The 20,642-nt window shown below is 40.6% G+C and overlaps 2 protein-coding genes across 2 annotated transcripts; both read left to right on the plus strand.

The window, feature by feature from the left end:
* The first annotated feature begins 598 nt into the window (after positions 1–598).
* On the plus strand, positions 599–5,262 carry cUnh15orf40 (chromosome Un C15orf40 homolog). Its single transcript, XM_080842863.1, has 4 exons — positions 599–866; positions 1,056–1,176; positions 4,341–4,468; positions 4,570–5,262. The coding sequence occupies exons 1-4, from the start codon at positions 663–665 to the stop codon at positions 4,660–4,662; spliced, it is 546 nt and encodes a 181-aa protein (XP_080698989.1). The 5' UTR covers positions 599–662; the 3' UTR covers positions 4,663–5,262.
* Positions 5,263–13,194: 7,932 nt separating this feature from the next.
* On the plus strand, positions 13,195–13,939 carry cart2 (cocaine- and amphetamine-regulated transcript 2; the record flags this gene model as incomplete). The annotated part of the gene is made up of 3 exons (XM_080842972.1): positions 13,195–13,359; positions 13,511–13,594; positions 13,832–13,939. The coding sequence occupies 3 exons, from the start codon at positions 13,195–13,197 to the stop codon at positions 13,937–13,939; spliced, it is 357 nt and encodes a 118-aa protein (XP_080699098.1).
* Positions 13,940–20,642: the final 6,703 nt, after the last annotated feature.

The raw sequence follows: 20,642 nt of genomic DNA on the forward strand, positions 1-20,642 counted from the left end.
GGAGATGTTGATGACAGGGAGGGACTTTGACTCAACATCTGGAAAGTAAAAACATTTCAACAAAAAAAAAAGGGGGGGGGGGGGGGGAATAACCTGCAAGTTATAAACAGCTTGGGAAGTTCAACTTTCAGTGTTCAATAATTATTATTTGTGCTATTTGACATAAATAGGCTAATGTACATGGCCTGCATGAAATTATACCCTACGTGAGCCTACATTTAATTTAATTGAGACTGTGATATTACTAGGGAAGAACAACAGAAAGACTGCAGTATTGCATGCAGTAGGTTATGCTCTATTGACAACAACAGAGGCAACCTTAGAGTACCTGAAGACAAAAATAGGGACGGACAGGCATAAGGGGGAAATGCAATTACATGCTATTACACAGCTGAAAAACACCCATGATCTAGACGTCACAACACTCACTGAAATGCCAAACAACGACGTTTTAGCGTTTGCGGTGCGCGCACTTAGGAAGTTCGATCTGCACATTCTCTTTGCAGCATTGACGCGTGGTCTGCAGTGTGAACTCAACATTTCCTGTCATGCGCAATCACATAGGAAGTAGCCCTCCGTTATACAGCATGCAATTGAAATGCCTTGAATACTCTTATAATAGAAAATAATTCAAGAACTCCCTTCGTAGAGGCATAGGCCATATGAATTCACCCAGTCCTTGTTTACGTTTGGGATTTAGGTTATTATTTGAGCCTCTGTACTTTAGAAATCGTTACACATCCCCAAGGAATACTGCACGTTTTCACACTTTGTTTACAGATTGTCAGAAGAGTTCGGTGTTCTTGTTTCAGTTACTTCAAAAACGTTTCCTTCGGAACAAAGACATGCCAAAGAAAAATAAATCGGTAAGCTTCGGCTTACATCGTACACTGACAACGAGCCATCACCGATCAAGATGCTTACAGAGACCACTGTATAATGCATTTTTTGGTTTTTATAGCAGTGGCTAATCTCTGTCCCTCACCAGTATGAGTCCGGTGTAAATAGCCTACATGCCCCGTGTAAAATGTATGTAACTCTTTGTGAATGTGTAGGGTAAAGGCGTGAAAGCACAGCCAGAAGAAACCACAGCAGGCCCAGTTTCTCGAAATAAAACTGGAGGAGTTTCAATTGCTGTACACGCGAAGCCTGGTTCCAAGCAAAATGCCATTACTGGTAGGTAGTGATGGCAGTCTGACACTGAAGCGCCGGAACGTGATTCAAACCATAAACTACACCAACCATCAAACCACTGCTTCGAAGGTTGCTTTGGTACGGAAAAATCACGTGACATATGACGTACGAACCAGCAACTGCTTCATTCTCTGAATGAACCAGCTGAGTGGTTCATAGCGCATCACACGGACCAGTCAGGTGCCGCCACCGAAACTGGCACCGCCTCGTTTCGAGTCTGAATAGAGGCGCCTTCAAAGCATAAAAACTTCAGCGCAAAACATTGCGTTTGGCTCTTAGTGACCATCTCATAGTGTGTCAGTCATTGCGTTCTTGTTGATAAAGCATAATAATGGAAGCACCAAGGAAGAGAGGCCGTTCTGACATGTGGGAACACTTTATTCTGATCGATCATGATAAGGTGCGCCTGCTGTTAAATATTTAGGCTATAGGGAAAGTAGACTGTATCAGCAGGCTAGTCCTAAAAAGTATCTATCTATCTATCTATCTATCTATCTATCTATCTATCTATCTATCTATCTATCTATCTATCTATCTGTATCTGTCTATGTAACTTACTAATTATAGGCCTATAATAAGTGCAGTCATTCAGCAAGCTTTGAAGACTAAATGCTTTTTATCTTTACAAATAATAATGATAAAAGATATCTCTGCAGGTGCGGTGTTTGGTATGTTCTGCTGAGTTGAAGTATCATGGAAATACTTCATCTATGAATAGGCACTTTACAGCAAAGCATAAAGCTTCTGTTAATCAGGGAAACACAAGTCATGGTAAGGTATATGTTTTATTATTAGACACACTCTATTGCTATATTATATAATTCCATGACTAGGCATGTCATTGTACCTAAATCTTTATTTTGTATGTCTTTATTTATATGCTTTAGTCGGGCGAAAGCAAGAGTTGGATGAGGCTCTGGTTAATATGGTGGTGAAAGACCTGCAGCCTTTTTCCATTGTGGACGACAGTGGTTTTAAGAACCTTGTGGCTTTGTTGGATCCAAACTACACTCTGCCATCCAGGCGGGCTCTTAAGACCATGGTCGTCCAGAAATATGAAGAGGAGAAAACCAAGGCCAGGGCTCTCATGAGGAGTGTGGAAGCTGTTAGCCTGACCTCTGACATGTGGACCTCCATTAACATGGAAGCCTATCTGGCAGTCACCTGCCATTATGTGGATGACTCTGCAGAGCTGGCCACAGTTCTTTTGGGAGTCCTACCTTTTCCCAAGACCCACACGGCAGATAACATCGCTGCTGCGAAGAGGTCTCTCATGGAGGAATGGGGCATAGAAGGGAAAGTGACTGCAATAGTTACAGATGCTGGAGCCAATATGGTGGCCTCTGTGCGGAACTTGAATCTCCGGCATGTAATCTGCTTTGCTCATGCTTTAAACCTTGTGGTGAAGAAGAGCCTTGATGCAACTCCTGTTCTTGCAGACATAAGGTCCAGGTCAAGGAAGGTGGTCACGTATTTTAAGACCAGCACCACAGCCAAGGAGAAGCTCAAAGAAGTGCAGGAGCAGATGCAGCGTCCTGTACACAAGCTGATTCAGGAAGTGGACACAAGATGGAACAGCACATTCCATATGCTTCAGCGCCTTTTTGATGAGAGACAGGCAGTGGGTGCAGCTCTGGCAACTCTCAGAACAGATGTGAGACCTCTGTCTTCTGAGGACTATGACTGCATCACAGCATGCCTCAAACTGCTTGCTCCCTTCTACCAGGCAACGGTGGAGCTGTCAGAGGAGAAGAGGGTCTCTGGATCGAAGATCATCCCGATGACAAAAATGCTGATGCTCTACCTTTTTGATTCAATGGGAAAAACTACACACACCATAGCCAAACAACTGGGGGAGAACATGATACTTATGATGCAAAACAAATTTGATAGCATTGAAAAAAACCAAACCGCACTGACCCATTCCACTCTGCTTGATCCCAGATTCAAAGCCATAGGTTTTTATAATCAGACAAATGCACAAGCAGCAATAAAACGACTCACTGGTCAGTGTACATCACTATTTATCACACCCCCTGTCAATCATGAAGAAGCACCCTCCACCTCATCATCTCAACCAGCTCCAGCAACTTTTGAAATACCATCAACTACAGGTAATATTGTGAAAAGTAAAAAGGGATACAAAAAAAGAAACCTTCTAGTACTAATCACTGTCATGTTTGTTTTTCAGAAATCAACCTTTGGGAAACCCTGGACAGGGATGCTTCTGAAGCAAGATTGGCCAGAAATGCAACAGTGGATGCTACAGTCGAGGTTCAGCGTTACATGAATGATCCACCATTGGAAAGAACAGAGGATCCACTGGTGTACTGGAGGAACCATAAAAATGTGTACCCTCATCTTTTTATGCTGGCCCAACAATTTCTGTGTACACCGGCCTCATCTGTTCCTTCTGAACGAGTGTTCTCCAAATGTGGTGAAGTTGTGAGCAAAAAAAGAAACAGGCTCAGTCCAAAAAGTGTTGAAAAAATACTGTTTTTAAATCAAAATCTTTGACTGTTCCCTATAAACCATAACTTGTTGTTACACAAGCACACCCAACCTGTGCCATATTTTCCCAGCACATCCGAATCCCCAAGTACAAGCACATCCTTTCCCCAAGCACTCTCTCCCCAATAACACAATACAAAAAATAATGAATCTTTATTTGAAAAAATATATTTATATATCACAATCTTTGTTTACGGGTGCATGTGTGTACAAACACACACACATACATAGTGTGTGTGTGGGGGGGGGGGGGGGGGGGGGAGATTTGGTGCGTGCACTGTACACTAGATTGTCATTGTCTTAATACCTCCTGCCACTGTCTAGCTGGGTTAATTTAGTTGCAACCTTGGCACTTCACCAGGAGAGGTCGCTGTTACTGAAGCTTCAAGTAATGAACCGATTTTTGAAGCAATGTGCCTAATGGTTCGATGCTTCGCCAAAGCTTCATCTGCCCATCACTACTGGTAGGTGAACCTTAACCAGGACTTTGCCTAAAACAAATAATGTGGTATTAAGGAGATAATGTTGATTATTAAGGTGTTGTAAATGAAACGCCTTTTTGCGCACAAGACGACACATTTGATGGTAGTCGCGCATTATAAAATTGGTTGTGACATCTTTGACTTGTGTTGTAGATGTGTCATCAGAGGCAGTAGGTGTCGCTATCGCTGCACCCCCAACTGATGGTGAGGCCAATACTGAGCTTGTCCGTTATCTATCCAAGGTGCTGAACGTGAAGAAAAGCGAGATAGTTCTCGATAAGGTATGCCTGAAAGCAGTTACAAGCATTATTGGATGCATCCCGCACGTCTCATGTATGTCATCTCATATATGCTTAGCTTTTCATGTACTATACCTCTACAGGGCTCTAGATCAAGAGAGAAGGTCATTAATGTGTCTGGATCATTAAGCCCTGAAGAAGTCCTGGAGAGACTGAAGGCAGAGTCCTCTCAGTGATTTCTCTGATGGTGTCATACTTGATTCAGGCATGTCAGAAACACAGACAATATCTGCGGAAAACGCACTGACAGAAGACCTTGTGATGCCACGTAATTTTTCATAATAACCTTCGACATGTTTCCCTAAGATTACCCTATTCTACATTTCTGAACCATAGTTCATAGCCACCATGGCCAGTGGAAACAAAACACAATGCCTGCAGAAATATAGATTAACATTATGTTCTTCATACACTCCAATATTGTTGATTAGCGGTAAAGCAAGTGAGCAGGTTAAAGCACAGAGAAAAAAAATCCTAGTAAAATTGAATCTGTGTCTATATCTCCACATATTATAGTGTGGCAAGAAATACTGACACAGTCCAGAAGACCACAGTCCGCTCAAAATGCCCAGAGAGGTGTTTCAGATCCTATTGTAACAGCCACAGAGACACATTTATCACTGAGAAAAGGAATCTAATTAAGATGTTTAATTAGGAATTTACAATTAATCAAAGAGACAGCAGTCTTAAGGGATATTTATTTTGCTTGACAAATGGAGAGGTCTGTTGGCTGGCATTTTTATTTGTTTCATTTAATTGATTTAAATAGTTTGTTGTTTAGTCTGAGTAGTTTGTTTTTCTTTTTTGTGATTACGAAATGTGACTGATGGTGGCATCAAATGATACTACTGTGGACAATTTCTCAACAATTCTGCATCTTAAAGGGTCTTTCTGATCAGTGGTAGAGTATCTTACTGTTTATTTGTATATAAATGCTTGTTTGTGAAAATAAAATAGTTGATTGATGTTTATAATTTATTGTTGTCTTTATTGCTTTTAGAATCCAGCTGTTTCATCAAAATGATTGACATGTAGACTTTGTGAGTTGAATCGCCTTCTTTGACAGGTCATGGGTAGTGATGACAAATGATGTGGTCTGTAAATGGTTAAAATTAAAGGAGTAGTTGAAATGATGTCAGGATTTGATGTACAGTGAAATGGATGATAAATAATTTGTATAATAATGCAGGTGTAATAGTGACGTCAATGGAAATACCATGGGAATTATTTTATGAAAATACATCATCATTACTACATTCTAACAAACAGTAACATGCTGTGATGATGAGCTATCCTTTGGCAAGAGGGGAAGCACAAGAATGGAACATTAATCACCAAATTACACACACACACACGCAGGCACACACACATACACACAAACACTCGATGCGCACAGGATCATCGGTCCAACCATACGCCATAACCTAACAAGGAACTCACTCAGCACAAACATAGGAGCGCTCACACCTGTGACGCTACAATACTTTTTACACCCACCCTACAAAAGCATGTTTTAACCAACCATTAATTAAACCAATCACGAACCGTGTCCAACAAAACGAATCCCAAGCATATTCCACTAATTGGGGAAAAAAACTAATAATTATTTGAGTGATGCTCAAAACATTAGTTATCATCTGTATTCCATTTTCATGTGAAATTGAGGGCATGAATATCAAGCCTCACAGTTGGTTGAGCAATTCATTTGTTTGTGCAAGCTCATGCATATTGACATTGTGTCTTCTGTATCTGAGGGTAAAAGACAGTGAAATGATTGACAAAGCCAGTTTATGCTTTATGTGTTTCCGGATCACAGCATGCCAGGAGGGTCTGGCTACCTTCTACAGCCCTCTCGGAAGCTTATGACTCACACTCAGCCCCCGCAGGTCATAGGGGACGTTTGCGAGCGTCAGAAACACAAGGATAGTCACGGTTGGGCAGCTGGCTTCTCTTTCAGAGATGGGACTTTGGTGCTGCCAACTGCAGAGTTCAAATGTGGGAGATTGTTGCGAGGTGAGGTTTTGCTGGTGATCCTGATGACATCATGCCAGAAGCCACGAAACTCTGTCTTATAGAGTGGACGGTGCCCTCATTCTTTTTTACGTAGTTTCAGATAAACCGGCTTCACTTTGGTGTATCATTTATACAGAGTTCTTTCTTATCCAGAAGGGAGACATAGTATACCAGGACTTCTTCAGTTAGTCAGTATCATTATCAGAAAACATTACAGATAACCTTTAATATATTGGCAGATAAGATCTTAATGCCATGGGATGAATGGTTATTTATAAAAGGATTCCTCAATATGCCATTTGTTAATTCATCTGTGATCTGGTGACCTGATGGTATTTAAGGGGTACCCCAGCAGAAACCCTTCTTTGTAGGTGTGGGAGATGGTTATTTAAAGGGTACCCCAGCAGAACTCTTCTTTGTAGGCGTGGGAGACGACATTTAAGGGGTACCCCAGCAGAAACCCTTCTTTGTAGGTGTCACGGTGCCTAGACCTCAGGACAGCTTTTGAGGAATTTGAAGAAGTGATGGTATTAAGATATTCCCGGAGGTGTGGTCCCAGTCAAGGGCTAAGGTTTTAAGTAAATGGTAATTGTACATTTTAAGTAAATTCTATGTCTCAAGGTAGTGTTTCAAACACTGAAACCATTTATGGAAGAAGAAGATGTGCTTACCTTGTATTTTCATACCATTGATCACATAAAACCTCACTGAGATTGACACTAGTAGTGGCATTACATTTCCCTGTTTGCTTTCACAAACAGCCCTCCTCTAGGAATGCAGAGATTGGACTGTAACTGCCTATGAAAAGTTTTTAATTGTTAGTCAATAAGCACAAAAGAGATACAGTATGTGTTGACTGGGAAAGGTTAAATTGCATTGAATCCTAAACAAAAGCAAGGCATATTGAAGTAGTTTACATGAAACCCAGGGTGTAGGTGTTGGTTTAATTTTTTTCCCCATTATTTCTGTGAGCTACCTGAGCAAGCTGGTTGCTATCTTACATGAATACGTAATGATGTATGAAAATAAGTTGATCATTTGATTTTTCAAATAATACATTTTCAGAACGGTCCATACAAGAAATACCGTCCGTGCCACTGCTGATACTGTCTTGTTCTTGTTGTGCAAGGAAGCCCTCTGTAACCATAATTATTTTTGGTAAAGATTTTAGATTTTTTGGGGCAAATGCTTTGAGAGTTTGAGACTTTGAGAGTTTTAGAGTTTGAGACTCTCCACAGTTCCCCACTGAATTGTATTTTTTGTCCATGCTGACACTCGTGTTCCCTTTCAAAACAGCTTTGTGAAGGAAGTGTTTTTAAATAACTACCTCAAGGAAATCTCATCTCAACAGCATTCATTAACAACCATATAGTCTTGTTATAATTTAAGAGTTTGTAAGACTCCCCTTTTTTCATAAACATGTAGAATAAAGGGGAAACTCAGTTCTTGGTAGCATGTTTATATATTTAGGACCAAGCCCAGTGTTATATCACACCAAGTTATGACTTATAACTGCATAGATTTTCATCAGTACTCCCTACACATACAAGCAAATGCCTCATTATATCTTGATCACCCCAGTGAAAGTACTGGTACTACCCAGCATTTAATTCTAGCCGTACAATCTGACTACAGACTCCAGGCCTCTGCCATATTGGTGGTAGATCTTGGTGGTTGGTGGACAGGTAGAGGAACAGTCCCAAGGCTCACACCAGTGTCACTTCATAAATAATCGGAATTTTTTTTTACCTATGCTAATTATAATAAGACAAATTGGTTTATTATAGTTCATTCTGTCATCAAGGGCTACAATTGTCAAATTTGCATATGCATATTTGTAATATGCATATTTGTATGCATATTTGTAAAATGTTCCCAACTTCCTACCTGGCTTCTAGTAGATACCAAACCACTGTGCACAGAATAAGGCAGAATTTAAATAAGTACGGTCAAGGCTTATCACCCACGCTCACTCGGTGGCTACTTCAGGCCATCTTAGCACGTGAACCAGGCTCCCTCAACGTGGTGAAAAAACCCTGAACATCTTAAATTAAAAGCTTCAAACAGACTGCCCAGAAAGAGGGAAGCAGGAAATATGTTCGAGAGTAGCTAATGAGGTTTTCTCTCCCTCAAAAAGTTAATGTTTTTCATCTGGGAATTGGCATCAAAAGACAACAGACGCACACATACACACAGTCATACACGTACAGAGAGAAACTATCAGTGCATACATGAATCAGCAAACCTTATGCTGTGAATTTGAGGAGCTTGTTGAAGCTTTAAATTGTCATATGTCAATAGCCAAATCATAAAAAACACTGGCTCTGAAGAATTTCCCTGTGAAGTCTTACACATTTTACATGGTAATTATTTGTCTGACAATTGGCATATCGGTAACTATATTTCATAAATGGCTATAATTATCCCCCATTTAATGCCTGTTTTTGTTAACTGCATGTGACCAGATTTTATGCCAAGTGCAAGTGTTCAAAAGACAAATGCGGAGAACAGAGGCAGGTAATCCCCATGGCAATGCGCTGTGAACTCATTCTCTGTCATTCCTCTCGCCTTTGAGGCTGAGCTGCTTGTCAGAATGAGAGATGGCACAGATGCTACACAGAGCTGTATGTGACAAGGCCGTTAAATATCAGCCCCTCAGCCATTCAGAGCCATAATGCTGAGGATCCACCTCAGGCTTGGGATGGGGACGACATTTAATAAAGCAAATAAAACAGCTACTCTCACGGAGACATACAACACATAATGTGAAAAGAACCTGACTGGGGAAATATGAAGGACTCCAATGGGGCCACAGAAAACTATGCTCTTTGACCTATATCACTGTGCTGGGGCTCTGATGTTAGAATGGATTCCTGACTACTGTGTACCAGACAAAACCTAATTTTTGTGGTTGTCTAATCCTGAATGCATTACTAATGGCGGTGCTGCCTCCTCTGTAATTATAGGGGTAGCATTCTTTTTATGGCCTGCCAGTGGGAGTCAACATGTTAGGCAACTTCTGTGTCTCCTGCAAAAACACTAGGTTACTGTTTAAAGATATTGAAAAGAGGACGCTTCTGGAAGATTCTATATGTACAGTCCAAAATTGTACTGTTGCAATAGTTGCTCATCTGCTGACCTTTGACACTGTCCTTGCTTATGGTACATAGGATGCTCAAAATATGCACAAGAGTCACAAAAAAGGGTAATTTAAGGCAAACTCAATGCAATTAAAGTTTAGCAACCTAAAAGTAATTAAAGATTGTGCAAAATAAATGAGTCATTTACCTGAGAAGCGTTTGATTAATTCATCTTGAGGCTAGATGCTGCACAATGCTCAATTGAAAATGTCAGCGTGATGGATTGTTTATTCGAGAGCTGAATGGCAATTGTTGACTTTGACAAAGTAAGAGTAATCGGCATTGCACAGGCAGCCCTAAATTGCTCGTGTAAGACATCTATCAATATTGGGTCCCTTTCACCCCATTTCATGGACTTGACACTGGTCAGAAGAACATGGAACTAAATCTGGGTGAAAATGGTCATCGTAGTAATATAACCCTTACCAGTGACCCAACAAATCCCACTCACAAACAAAAAAGACTCAGATGTTACTGCTTGATGCCGATGCAACAGTAAGGCTATTACAAATACCATAATGACAGTAGGAGCTTGTGGAAGACATTTATGTCCATGAAACATTTTTGTTTATCCTCCGAGTATTGGCATCACTTCACATCTGGTAACTTGTTGGTAGGTCAAAAGCTTCCTGAGTGGCGTGGATGTAAACAGCCACAACAAGTGGTAAATACATCTGTTGTGTGAGGAGGCAGCCATGTTGAGCATGAAGTTTAGTTCTCCCAATAACTTTTACATCAGCTGTCATAGATGAGGACGTCAGGACAGAGGGAGCGAGAGCTCTGATGCTTCTCATTTCACAGGCAAATGGTTAGAATGTGGGCAGAGTGCTTAAGCCGTTCCCAGGCAGACAAATAGCAGCTAAATCTTGCCCCATAGCGAAGACCAGAGATGGCATGGGAACAAGGGGAGCATTTTAAACCCCTTTATTCACTGCTCTCAGCATGGATATATATAGCAGGAGCTCTCTTCCCACTGTAAAAACTCTCCAAATCCGCCCTCTAGAAGTGCCAGGCCTGTGGCAGGCAGTCTTTAACCCTGGATTTGCCTGTGTTACACATAGTTGTACGTTGACTTTCTCCCTCTACAGGTGAGGCATTGCCATGGTAACATGATGTACTCGAGCAACAAGTGATTGCCTATGGAGAGGGTCACCTTGGCAGCCCATGCCATTGACGCAGCCATATGCTTGTGAGTCATGAGGGCACGACATTAGAAAGCGCTTTAATCCCAGCTACCCACTGAGATACCCACTGAGATAAGGCTGCCACAGTTAGCCCTCACACCGAGGTCTTCTCCTCTCAGTACCTGTCGGCAGATGGATGTAGAAGGAGTAAGACAGGTAAAGCACGTGTACTGTATGCTGTGCTGTAAGTGCTGCCATTTCACTAGAAGCTCTCACCTATCAGCTGGATATCCGGACTCCTCAACAACAGGACAGTGAGTGAGTGCCTTCTGACGACTGACAGCCCTTCACTCATGTGTCACCTCTGTTCAGAGTTTTAAGAACTGCGGAGCTGCTGCTGCTGCTCTGATAACAAAAAATGGTGGCAGCACTGTGTGCTATGCTTTTTTCCCCTCCGTCAAGTAGTTACACAACAACACCAGATGAAAAAGTCTGATTTGATGCGTATTAGGAAATTGTGGTACCTTTTCCCCTCCAACTTGGTTAACTAGGACACCTCTTTGTTTCTTTGATGTGACAGTGAAGGTCCCAAAAGGCCTAAAAATTGAATTAATCCCAAAACTTAAATTCCCAGTTGGTTGCCTAAATTATTGAAGGCTATTTCATAGCTCGCTGGTTAGAATATTGATACATTTTAAAACAGCATTCATTTTAAACACGCAGGGGGATAGTATTCAAACATATCGATCTGATACAATATGATGGCAAATACTAAATGGCAGGCTGTCATTAAATAACTTTTTGATATTGCTGCCATCTCTTATACTGATCTAAAGTTTTCATTTTTCACAGTATGGCCTACCTTATCTGTGTGTCTACCTTACACGCATGTTTGTCCAGTTTGAATGGAGGTGAAAGGGTAGTGGCTTCCATAATAGCTGTCAGTCACCTTTCACCCCTCTTCCATCAGTTCTCTGTTTACACAGAGTAATGTGTTTTCCCATGCCTCCACTGTATCACTTAGAATGAAACGTACAGGAATATAGAAAGAGATCACATACAGTCATACATCTAAGATCACTGAGTAATCAGCTTCTTAAATGTGATTAGAATTGTAATTCTAGTTTGGCTGATGAGCTATGTTGACAGAATGAGTTTTATTCTAACAAACTTGATGAATATGTCGCAGCGGTTTTTTTCTGATTGGATGTCAATGGGTCCTGCTGTGCGAATATGAATACACCCCCGTACCCTAACCCTCATCACACTAATTTTAATAGCTTTCCTCCTGGCGTACTGGTGACAAATTGAGAATTTCAACCTTTTCCTCTCGGACAAAATTTACTCCGCTCGCCGTAAACTGTTTAGTCACACGGTAAAGTCTGAAATTGCACGTTGGAGACGAAAGTGAAATGATAACAAATGCACAACTATTTTATCCAAATATAGCACTGAGCTGGGAAAGCTGTAACATTTTAGAGAAAGGACCTGAGACCTATTAACATGCCCAGAAACCTGGTCTGTTTGCAATGTTTCGTTTTCTAATAATTATCTCCCCCCCAAAAAGCACATTTCCTCCATGAAATCTCTGTTGACACAGAAATGTGACATGGACACGTCTAGACTTCTGTAACTGGGTGGAGCATCATAACAACGGCAATTGTAGTGATGTTTGCTGTTGCACTGTGATTTCCCCAAACGTACCTTGAGCAACGTACTTAACGTACATGGCAATGAAAACTGTAACATCTATATATTTTCGATACGGTGTTACAGTTGTTTGTAAATCTTGCCTGGATATTGATGAATGCCTGGATATTGCCAATTGGGAGAAAGTTACTGAACCACTGGATAATATTTAATCTTTTAAACTTGCTACATTTAGGCACAAAAGCTTCGTTAAAATCAAGCAATTAAAGTTTTAAGACGGCTGCATATAAGCATATTACTCTAAAAGCGCGTGGGTCTTATGGTCAGTGGTGGTTTGGCAACAATGTAGGAATATGATGTTGCGAGCTAAATCTATTAAACGTTATCATTCTACACCTGCATAAACTCAAATGCAGTCAGACTGAATTTGCATCGCCAAAAACAGCAAAGTTGATGTGTTTCTCACATGGCCATTCATCTCAGTTATCCTCTAACAGAAAAAAACGTTTATAGAGGTCAACAAGAACTTGCTCCAGGCGTCGTACACGCACTTGGTGAAAATAACTGTTGGGCGCGTTCGCGCAATGAGGGATTTCGCTTACGCACAAGATAATTCAATGCCTGAGGCGGAGCAAAGCACCTTCGTGTGGATGTAAACGGAGTGGGAACAGATAAAAAGCCACACAGACTGCAGATAAGAATTATTCGAAGCGACCATCGTGGAGGACAGGCAGGAATTATTGCGCGTATCAGCGCTGTAAAGCATCCTGCTACCAGAACCATGGAGAGCTCCAACTGCTGGACACGGGTTGTTGTTTGTGCCGCGATGTTGTTTGTCCTGTGTGGTGCTGAAACAAACGACTCCGACGTGGATGTGGATTTGGACACAAGAGCGATTCGAGACTTTTATGCGCAAGACCCGAACCTGACATCCGAAAAACAACTTGTGAGTTTCTGCACAGACTATCACGGTAGTATGGTGCAATTGTGAATGCTATATCATCTATTACAATGTTCATAATATAACTTGAATGAGCAACCTACTTTTAGAAGATGTAATATGTATGCATGGGAATTGCATTATTTTACCTTTACAGCTCGGCGCTCTTCAAGAGGTCCTAGTGAAACTGCAAAGAAAAAAAATTAATCCGTGGGAAAAGAAATTTGGAAAGCTCCCTATGGTAATTTACTTTCGTATATTCATTGTTTCAAGTCTCTTAAATGATACTATACTAGGACTTGTCAACGGACCTATGCAGGAGTTTCCTTTGGTTCCATTTGTTCTCTCTCCTTTTTGTATTTTTAAAAGTAATCTCGTAGCTATTTTAACTTATCCACATGAAAACACTTTGTAACATATATTCGTTTTAATATTTGCTTATCCAAAAAGTTTGACGAGAATATTTTTACCTCCCCAGTGTGATGTAGGTGAACAGTGCGCTGTACGGAAAGGAGCTCGCATCGGCAAGATGTGTGACTGCCCAAGCGGGGCGTTGTGCAACTTTTTCCTGCTCAAGTGTTTGTGAATGGACTCTACAGGTGTGCCGTAGTTCGAGCTGCGTGAAACGAATTACATGTATTATCAGTAAATCATTATTTATATACACTTTCAATGCAGAAATCTACTGTGAACACATTGTTAAATTCATATTTCTTTCACAAAGGACTATATCCATGAATTAAATGTACGACTAGGTTTAGTTTACTTCTGCATACTATCTGTTCTGCTTCGTGAAATAAAGTGCGTAATGACTTGTTTTCGTAAAGTAGTCTATCTTCATGTTTCGACTTCTGAATGGCTGAAAAAACGTATTAGCCTAACTGTTAGTGCATTCATATGGTACTCTATGCCAGATCAAATGCTTAAAGTCATAAATGTCAAATTGCTTATATTTAACCGCTGACGGCTATAGAAGTTGATCTTCTGTTCGCGTAGTTATCAGCATCACACTACAGCCACTCTAATATGTAAAACAATGTGTCATAAGCAGGGTGTTAACACAGCATCTCTGTCTGGAGTCTGGAGATCTTTTTGATTCTTAACGGTCCTTATCATTTCATCCATTTTTACCTTCCGCTTGCCCATAGGGAGATAACTTCCTCTCCACCTTCTCTAGTATCGTCTGCGGCTCCTTGCCTTCAAACTTTTTCTGTTTGGAAAATCGTTTTACATCTTTAGCCTTGCCTTAGTGAGTTTGCTTGCTAGCTACCAACAGATGCCAACAAACAAAGACAAGCCCTGTAACCGGTGTGGTCTCTCTCTCTCTCTCTCTCTCTCTCTCTCGTGCTCATACAAAATGCGCGCCTGCGTGTGAAGTAGATCTGCTGCTTGAATGACACACACGGTGATATATTTTTTTTTCGAGGGATTTAATGCATTATCACAAATACCGAATTTAATTTCATTAATATTTTTGTTATTATTCTATGTATAACATATTCAGGGGCCCCAGACGCCTAGGCCTAACGGCGCCCAAGTTGAGTCAAGTTGTACCTGAAATTTCAAAACACGGAACCTTTAGTCCAAGTGGGGTTTTTTCAATGTTCAAGGATGGCTTGTCTGATTTTAATAAAGAAAGAAACTGCTCAGTGGCGCCCCCCTCAGGTTGTGCTAAAGGCACGTACCATACTTTACCTGCCTTACCTTAGGTAACTCCATAGCATTGGTATGACAGCGTGCGTGCTACCCAACCTTCATCATTCGTTCACACTGTCCAGCACATGAATAAATCACGCACACAACAAAGGGCTCTTAGTAGTATAACATGTCAACCTATGATTTAGCTGCTCAGAAAACTCGAAATGGATGCCACATTTACGTGCTGAACCACAGGCCCACACACTCTTAACTCACTTCCCACAGCACTGCCTGAGCGCGTGTGAAAATATACAACATGTCCTAGAACTTGTAGGCCATTCATATCCACCGTCATCAGACATGACAGTCTAATAACATGTTGAGACTAATCTAATTTGTGAGAACAAACAAAGCTGTGTTATTAATTCAGCCCCAGTGTCTCCAACTACTATTATGACATACAACATTATAGCTGTAAAGTCCAATCAATGCTTTGGAAAGAGCTAAATATGAAAGATGGAACACCTGTTACACGGTTATATTGGCGATATTGCCTACACAGCCGAAGTCTGTGCACACATCAAAGCATCATCTGCTAATATGTTTCACATGTAAACAGGTCTGTTTAAGATGTGGTCCCTGAGCCACGTTATGAGTAAAGAAAAATACATACAACAGGCCTACCATACCTCTTCTAAAAGAAAACAATGTTTTAGGGTTACATTTTCATTTGCTCACTGTCCATTTTCAGTAGGTCTATTCAACATATTTTTATAATTATGATCTTGGCACTATAATGCTACTGTAACACGACTGTAATTATATTTTGTAGGATTTAGTGTGATGAAAGGTGAGATACAGTGTGAGGGGTGTCTGAAGTCAAGAAATGTTTATCATGATTCAATAAGAATTAGACCTAGAAAGGAGAAAATCAGGTAACTTAAATATAAGGGAAAACTTAAAAGACATTACTTTTCAAGTTAAAAAAGCCTAATAGCTTAATGTTTTGTATACAGTAAGCAGGATGTATATTTTTACATTCATGTATATCAGAACATGTGGTCCACATTGTAACATTGTGATTTTGTTTTGAACAAAATTTGCAGAGGAGTTTGATATTCCCTGTCAAATGGTAGACAGTTCTAGAAAATCTAGGCCAGAGTCATGTAGAAATGCATTTTATTCACTCACTAGCTTGCCTGACAACACACTCACTGTAGTAGCCTCTATCAATGGACACATTTTTAATCAACCATTACTTATATGATTGTTATAGTTACTATTTAAAGTTTCCACATATAGAATTGATATAGAATGGTGATAAAACCCTTTCATCAGAGCTACTTCATATGTGCTTGCATTCGTAAGAGCAGTGCTTCTGTGTACAAATTTAACACATCATACACAACTGAGAAGATTTCACGTAGGATGAAAGGAAATCATTAATATAGCATTCTTCCTCTCTAAGAGAATGAAAAGATGCCACACAGAAACTTACATGACTATAATTGTAGGGTGGCGTAGTAATTGTTGTAAAGACTGTACATTTATGCTGTATCGACAAAATCAGGCTTGTTATATTAAGTGAGCTTGAGCTTGAATTATATGCACCACTTTAAAAGAAGAAAGCAACATAAACATAAAGTCTGATTCTGTTTCCATTCCCAACTGTTTGCTTTTCCTATTTGCAACAGACTTAGGCCCAATCTCAATTCTTCCCCTTGCCCCTTAGCTTCCCCCTTACCCTTGAAGTTGCGCGTTCATGTGAGAGCTAGTGGTGTCTCAATACCCAATTTGATCAAGATTAAGGGATAAGATTGAGGGCCAGGTACCCCTTGGAGTTAAGATTATCGAAGACCTTACTTGCTCCTCCAAGGGCTATCCCAGAGCACACAGCGAAACCAGCTCGGGAATTTTCAAAAAAACATGGCTGCTTGAAGTGAGGAATATTTTACATGAATAAAGCTATCTACACAACTTTTTATATGTTTATAATGACTTGGTTTGATCTGAAATGTGCTACACGAACGATGCATAGTATTGTAGGTCTTAACTGAAGCTTTCAAACAGTAGTTTTAGGTTACAATTAGCGTTTATACCACCACTCCATTGGCTTATATGGTAGCTTGCCAGCTAGATGCTACATCCACTACATGTAAGTATTTTTGGCTTATAATTAATTAAAAAATGACGACAGTCTTGTTTCGTGCTCTACACAGTTGTATACATATATATTTGCAACCATGTTCTTCATTGAAACTTTTTTTAAATCGCTAGTTTCATAGCTAATACAGTCACGCATGACGTACCCGAAACCGAGTGGCGTCTCATTTCATAGGGGGAAGTTTTCAGCCCTTGGCCCTTACACTTGCAAGTGCTAGGGTTAAGACAAAGACAAAGACAAAGCAAAAGGGGCAAGGGGAAGAATCGAGATTCGGCCTTAGTGCTGCTACACAGTCCAATTCAGTTCAAACCCACTCTGTGCTGTTGTCTAAGTCACAAGTCCAAGATGTTAAATAGAGCTGAAAAGTCATCGACCAAATCAAAAACTAAAAGCAGCACAAACGTTTTGTCACTGCGAGTCATATGATTGGCCTGCATGGTACATTTGCTATGTCACACAATTTCACTTCAAACTTCGCAGCAGTGGAGTATGTAGTTTTTATATTATCGGCCACACCATAATGGGATCTTCAAAATGAGAAGAAATGACAATATGTAACCTGTTAAGAGACCCCAGCTATACCCATATGCTGACAGACCCTCTGTTCTTGTGCTGGATATTTGTACTTGGGATTTAAAAGGTGAAGGTTCCAGCTTGTGTCAGTAGGGGGCACTGTAAGGTTGTATTTCTTTCTGCTGGAGCATGTGAATGCTGACTCACTGCAAAGCTTCCTGCTGAAGAGAGATTGTTGCAGTGCTTGCTCTCCCCATGTCTCTCTCTCTCTTTTCTCTCTTTCCCAGTCTCCTCATTTCTCCCTCTCTCACACAGAAATGCAGACATCATCATGTGACATCCTCATGTTTTCACTCATGAAATTCTACACTTACTACACTTTCTCTATTCTTACTTTCTCACACACGCATGCATGCACACATACACACACACACACACACACACACACACACACACACACACACACACACACACACACACACACACACACACACACACACACACACACACACACACACACACACACACACATACACACACACACACATACCCACAGACCCCCCCCCCCCACACACACAAACACAAACACACACACCCACACACACCCCACCCCCATCTTCTTGACCAAACCTTTGCTAAAATGTTCCTACATCTTTTAACTCCTTCAACACTCTCCCAAACTACCTAAGAGATAACTTTTATCTCTTGCTCTGTTACCAATGTGCTCTAACACGTATCACATGCATTTTATTCTTTCCCTCTTTGCTTCTCCTTTCTTTCTCCTGTGCAGAACAAGGACAAAACTAGTGCTTGCTGCAGTAGTGAAACCAATACTGTTATCAGTTTTTTTTTCAGCTATATTTCTCTTGCTTTTATATATTGACTGAGTCAGACGTCAGCAAGTCAGGAGTGTGTGAATGTTACGCATGCTTCAGATCAGTGCCTGTGCTGCCATGGGTATACCATGAGAGATATTTTTAGCTGTGTGAACTGCAGGCGCAAGGTCAATAAGGAGAAACGCTGATTGAAGCAGATTCTCAGAGGATGCAATATGTACTTCAGGGATGCTCATAAGATCAGACATAACACGTGCTCTGAATAGCTGAAAAAAATCAACGGCCCTTGCTCTTGATTATCAAGACAAGACGTTCCCATATCAATAATGAAAATGGTAGTATAAAACAATTAATCATCTCTGCTGTCATCTGTCCTTTGGATTTTACTAGTGCGGATTTCACAAAAACATATATATTGTTTTGGATTGCAGTATATCATTGTAATGAAGATTTTGTCTATATACTGTACCTATATACCTGAAGGTTTTGTCAACATACCTTTACCTGGGTCACATATGCTTTATAGTCCTCTTCCATCTCAGAAATGAATAACACATACTATTATGAATTATGATAGTAATGCATCTTTACTGAAATAAAATGCAACCTGGTATGAATGCATCTTCACTGAAATAAAATGCAACCTGGTATGAATGCAACTTTACTGAAAAAAAAAATACAACCTGATATGAATGCATCTTTACGGAAATAAAATGCAATCTGATATGAATACATCTTTCCTGAAATAAAATGCATCCTGATATACATCCTGATAAATAAAATGCATCCTGATATGCATCTTGAGTGAAATGATACATCAACCATTTTTTGGTACAACAATCGAAAGGGGAATTTCTCAAGATGCTGGCAAAGCGCTTGTTTTCTCTGAGCAGTAATATGAGATTTTCTTAACGGCTAGTTTGTCTCAAAATGTTGCTGATATCAGCAGGGTGGTCAGCAATTTGACAGAGATGTATTACAGCTGTAACAGTAGCATATGGTGATGCTATGCGTTGTGTGTTTGTGTTGAGAATCTGGGCTAATAATTAGCATTTGTATTTAGATTTAATACTAACTTTTGGATTACATTTACTTTATCTCTCTCCTTTGATCTCCCTACCTCTCCCATACCTCTCTGTCTGCCCAGTTTCCCAGTTTAATATACCAGGCAGTAAGAGAAGTTTTGCAGTAAGAGAAAATGTGCTTCTGATGACTGTTTATCAATGTGTACAGGTAAAGCAAGGTAATTGTTTTTATAATTAATTTGAAATTGATATCACATTGCAGTGCACCTTTAGTTTTCCAGATTTTCGGTTTGGTAAAACCCTGTGACATCATCCAGCTGCATGTGCCTTTTGACCAATCACGGAGAAGTAAATATCTCCAAATGTGAGCAGTGTCGCTCTGGCATGAGCCCTGCCTGTCTTCCTTCTGCACACTGTGCAAGTGAAAGAAGTTGTCATGGAGATTGATTTGGGACGGGCGTCGTCCCGCCGTGGGGTTGCCATGGAGATTCCGTCCAGGGGTGCGCTAGAAGCGGTGGAGGAGGATGAAGATGGCGCGCAGTTTGGCTCCGAGGAGCGGTTCCAGGACCTTGGACAGCGGCGCCGGCGTGGCCCACCTTTCTGCCAGGGGAGCTACTACATGCTCATCGTGATAGGGGAGATAGCGACAGAGCACCAGCTGAAGGCTGCCAGGCAGCACATTGAACGGGGTGAGTAGGCTACGTAAAACCCCTATGTGCACGTGCTTGAGTTTTCCACTTATTCTACCCTAAATATGTATAACTAATGTGATTTACGTTGTAAACAACAGTTGTGAATAACATGTGTTGTTTTATAACGCAGGTGAATCTTTTTTCTACAGTTACAAATATTTTTTGCACGGTAACTGAGCCTATAAGCCCGGACTGCTTAGTTGATTTACTTTTGAACAGGTTTTGAAGAATTATTACAAAAAGCAATTGCATTTTTTAAGTAACTTTAAAAAGCTTCGACTGTCATAGAATCACCATATTGGCAAAAGTTCAATCAGGAACGAGGCCGTGCTCACCCAATATTGCTGCAGTACCCAAAGCATTTCTCACAGTCGAAGGGGCTGACGTCCTTTAAAATGATGCACGTCTGTCTGAACGGTAT

This window comes from Sprattus sprattus (genome assembly GCF_963457725.1).
Source record: "Sprattus sprattus genome assembly, chromosome: 7".
Classification (NCBI taxonomy): domain Eukaryota; kingdom Metazoa; phylum Chordata; class Actinopteri; order Clupeiformes; family Clupeidae; genus Sprattus; species Sprattus sprattus.

Coding starts and splice junctions, on each gene's coding strand:
- cUnh15orf40 (XM_080842863.1), top strand. CDS start 663: ATGAATTCACCCAGTCCTTGTTTACGTTTGGGATTTAGGTTATTATTT. Junction 867..1,055: donor TGCCAAAGAAAAATAAATCG/GTAAGCTTCGGC, acceptor GTGAATGTGTAG/GGTAAAGGCGTGAAAGCACA. Junction 1,177..4,340: donor CAAGCAAAATGCCATTACTG/GTAGGTAGTGAT, acceptor CTTGTGTTGTAG/ATGTGTCATCAGAGGCAGTA.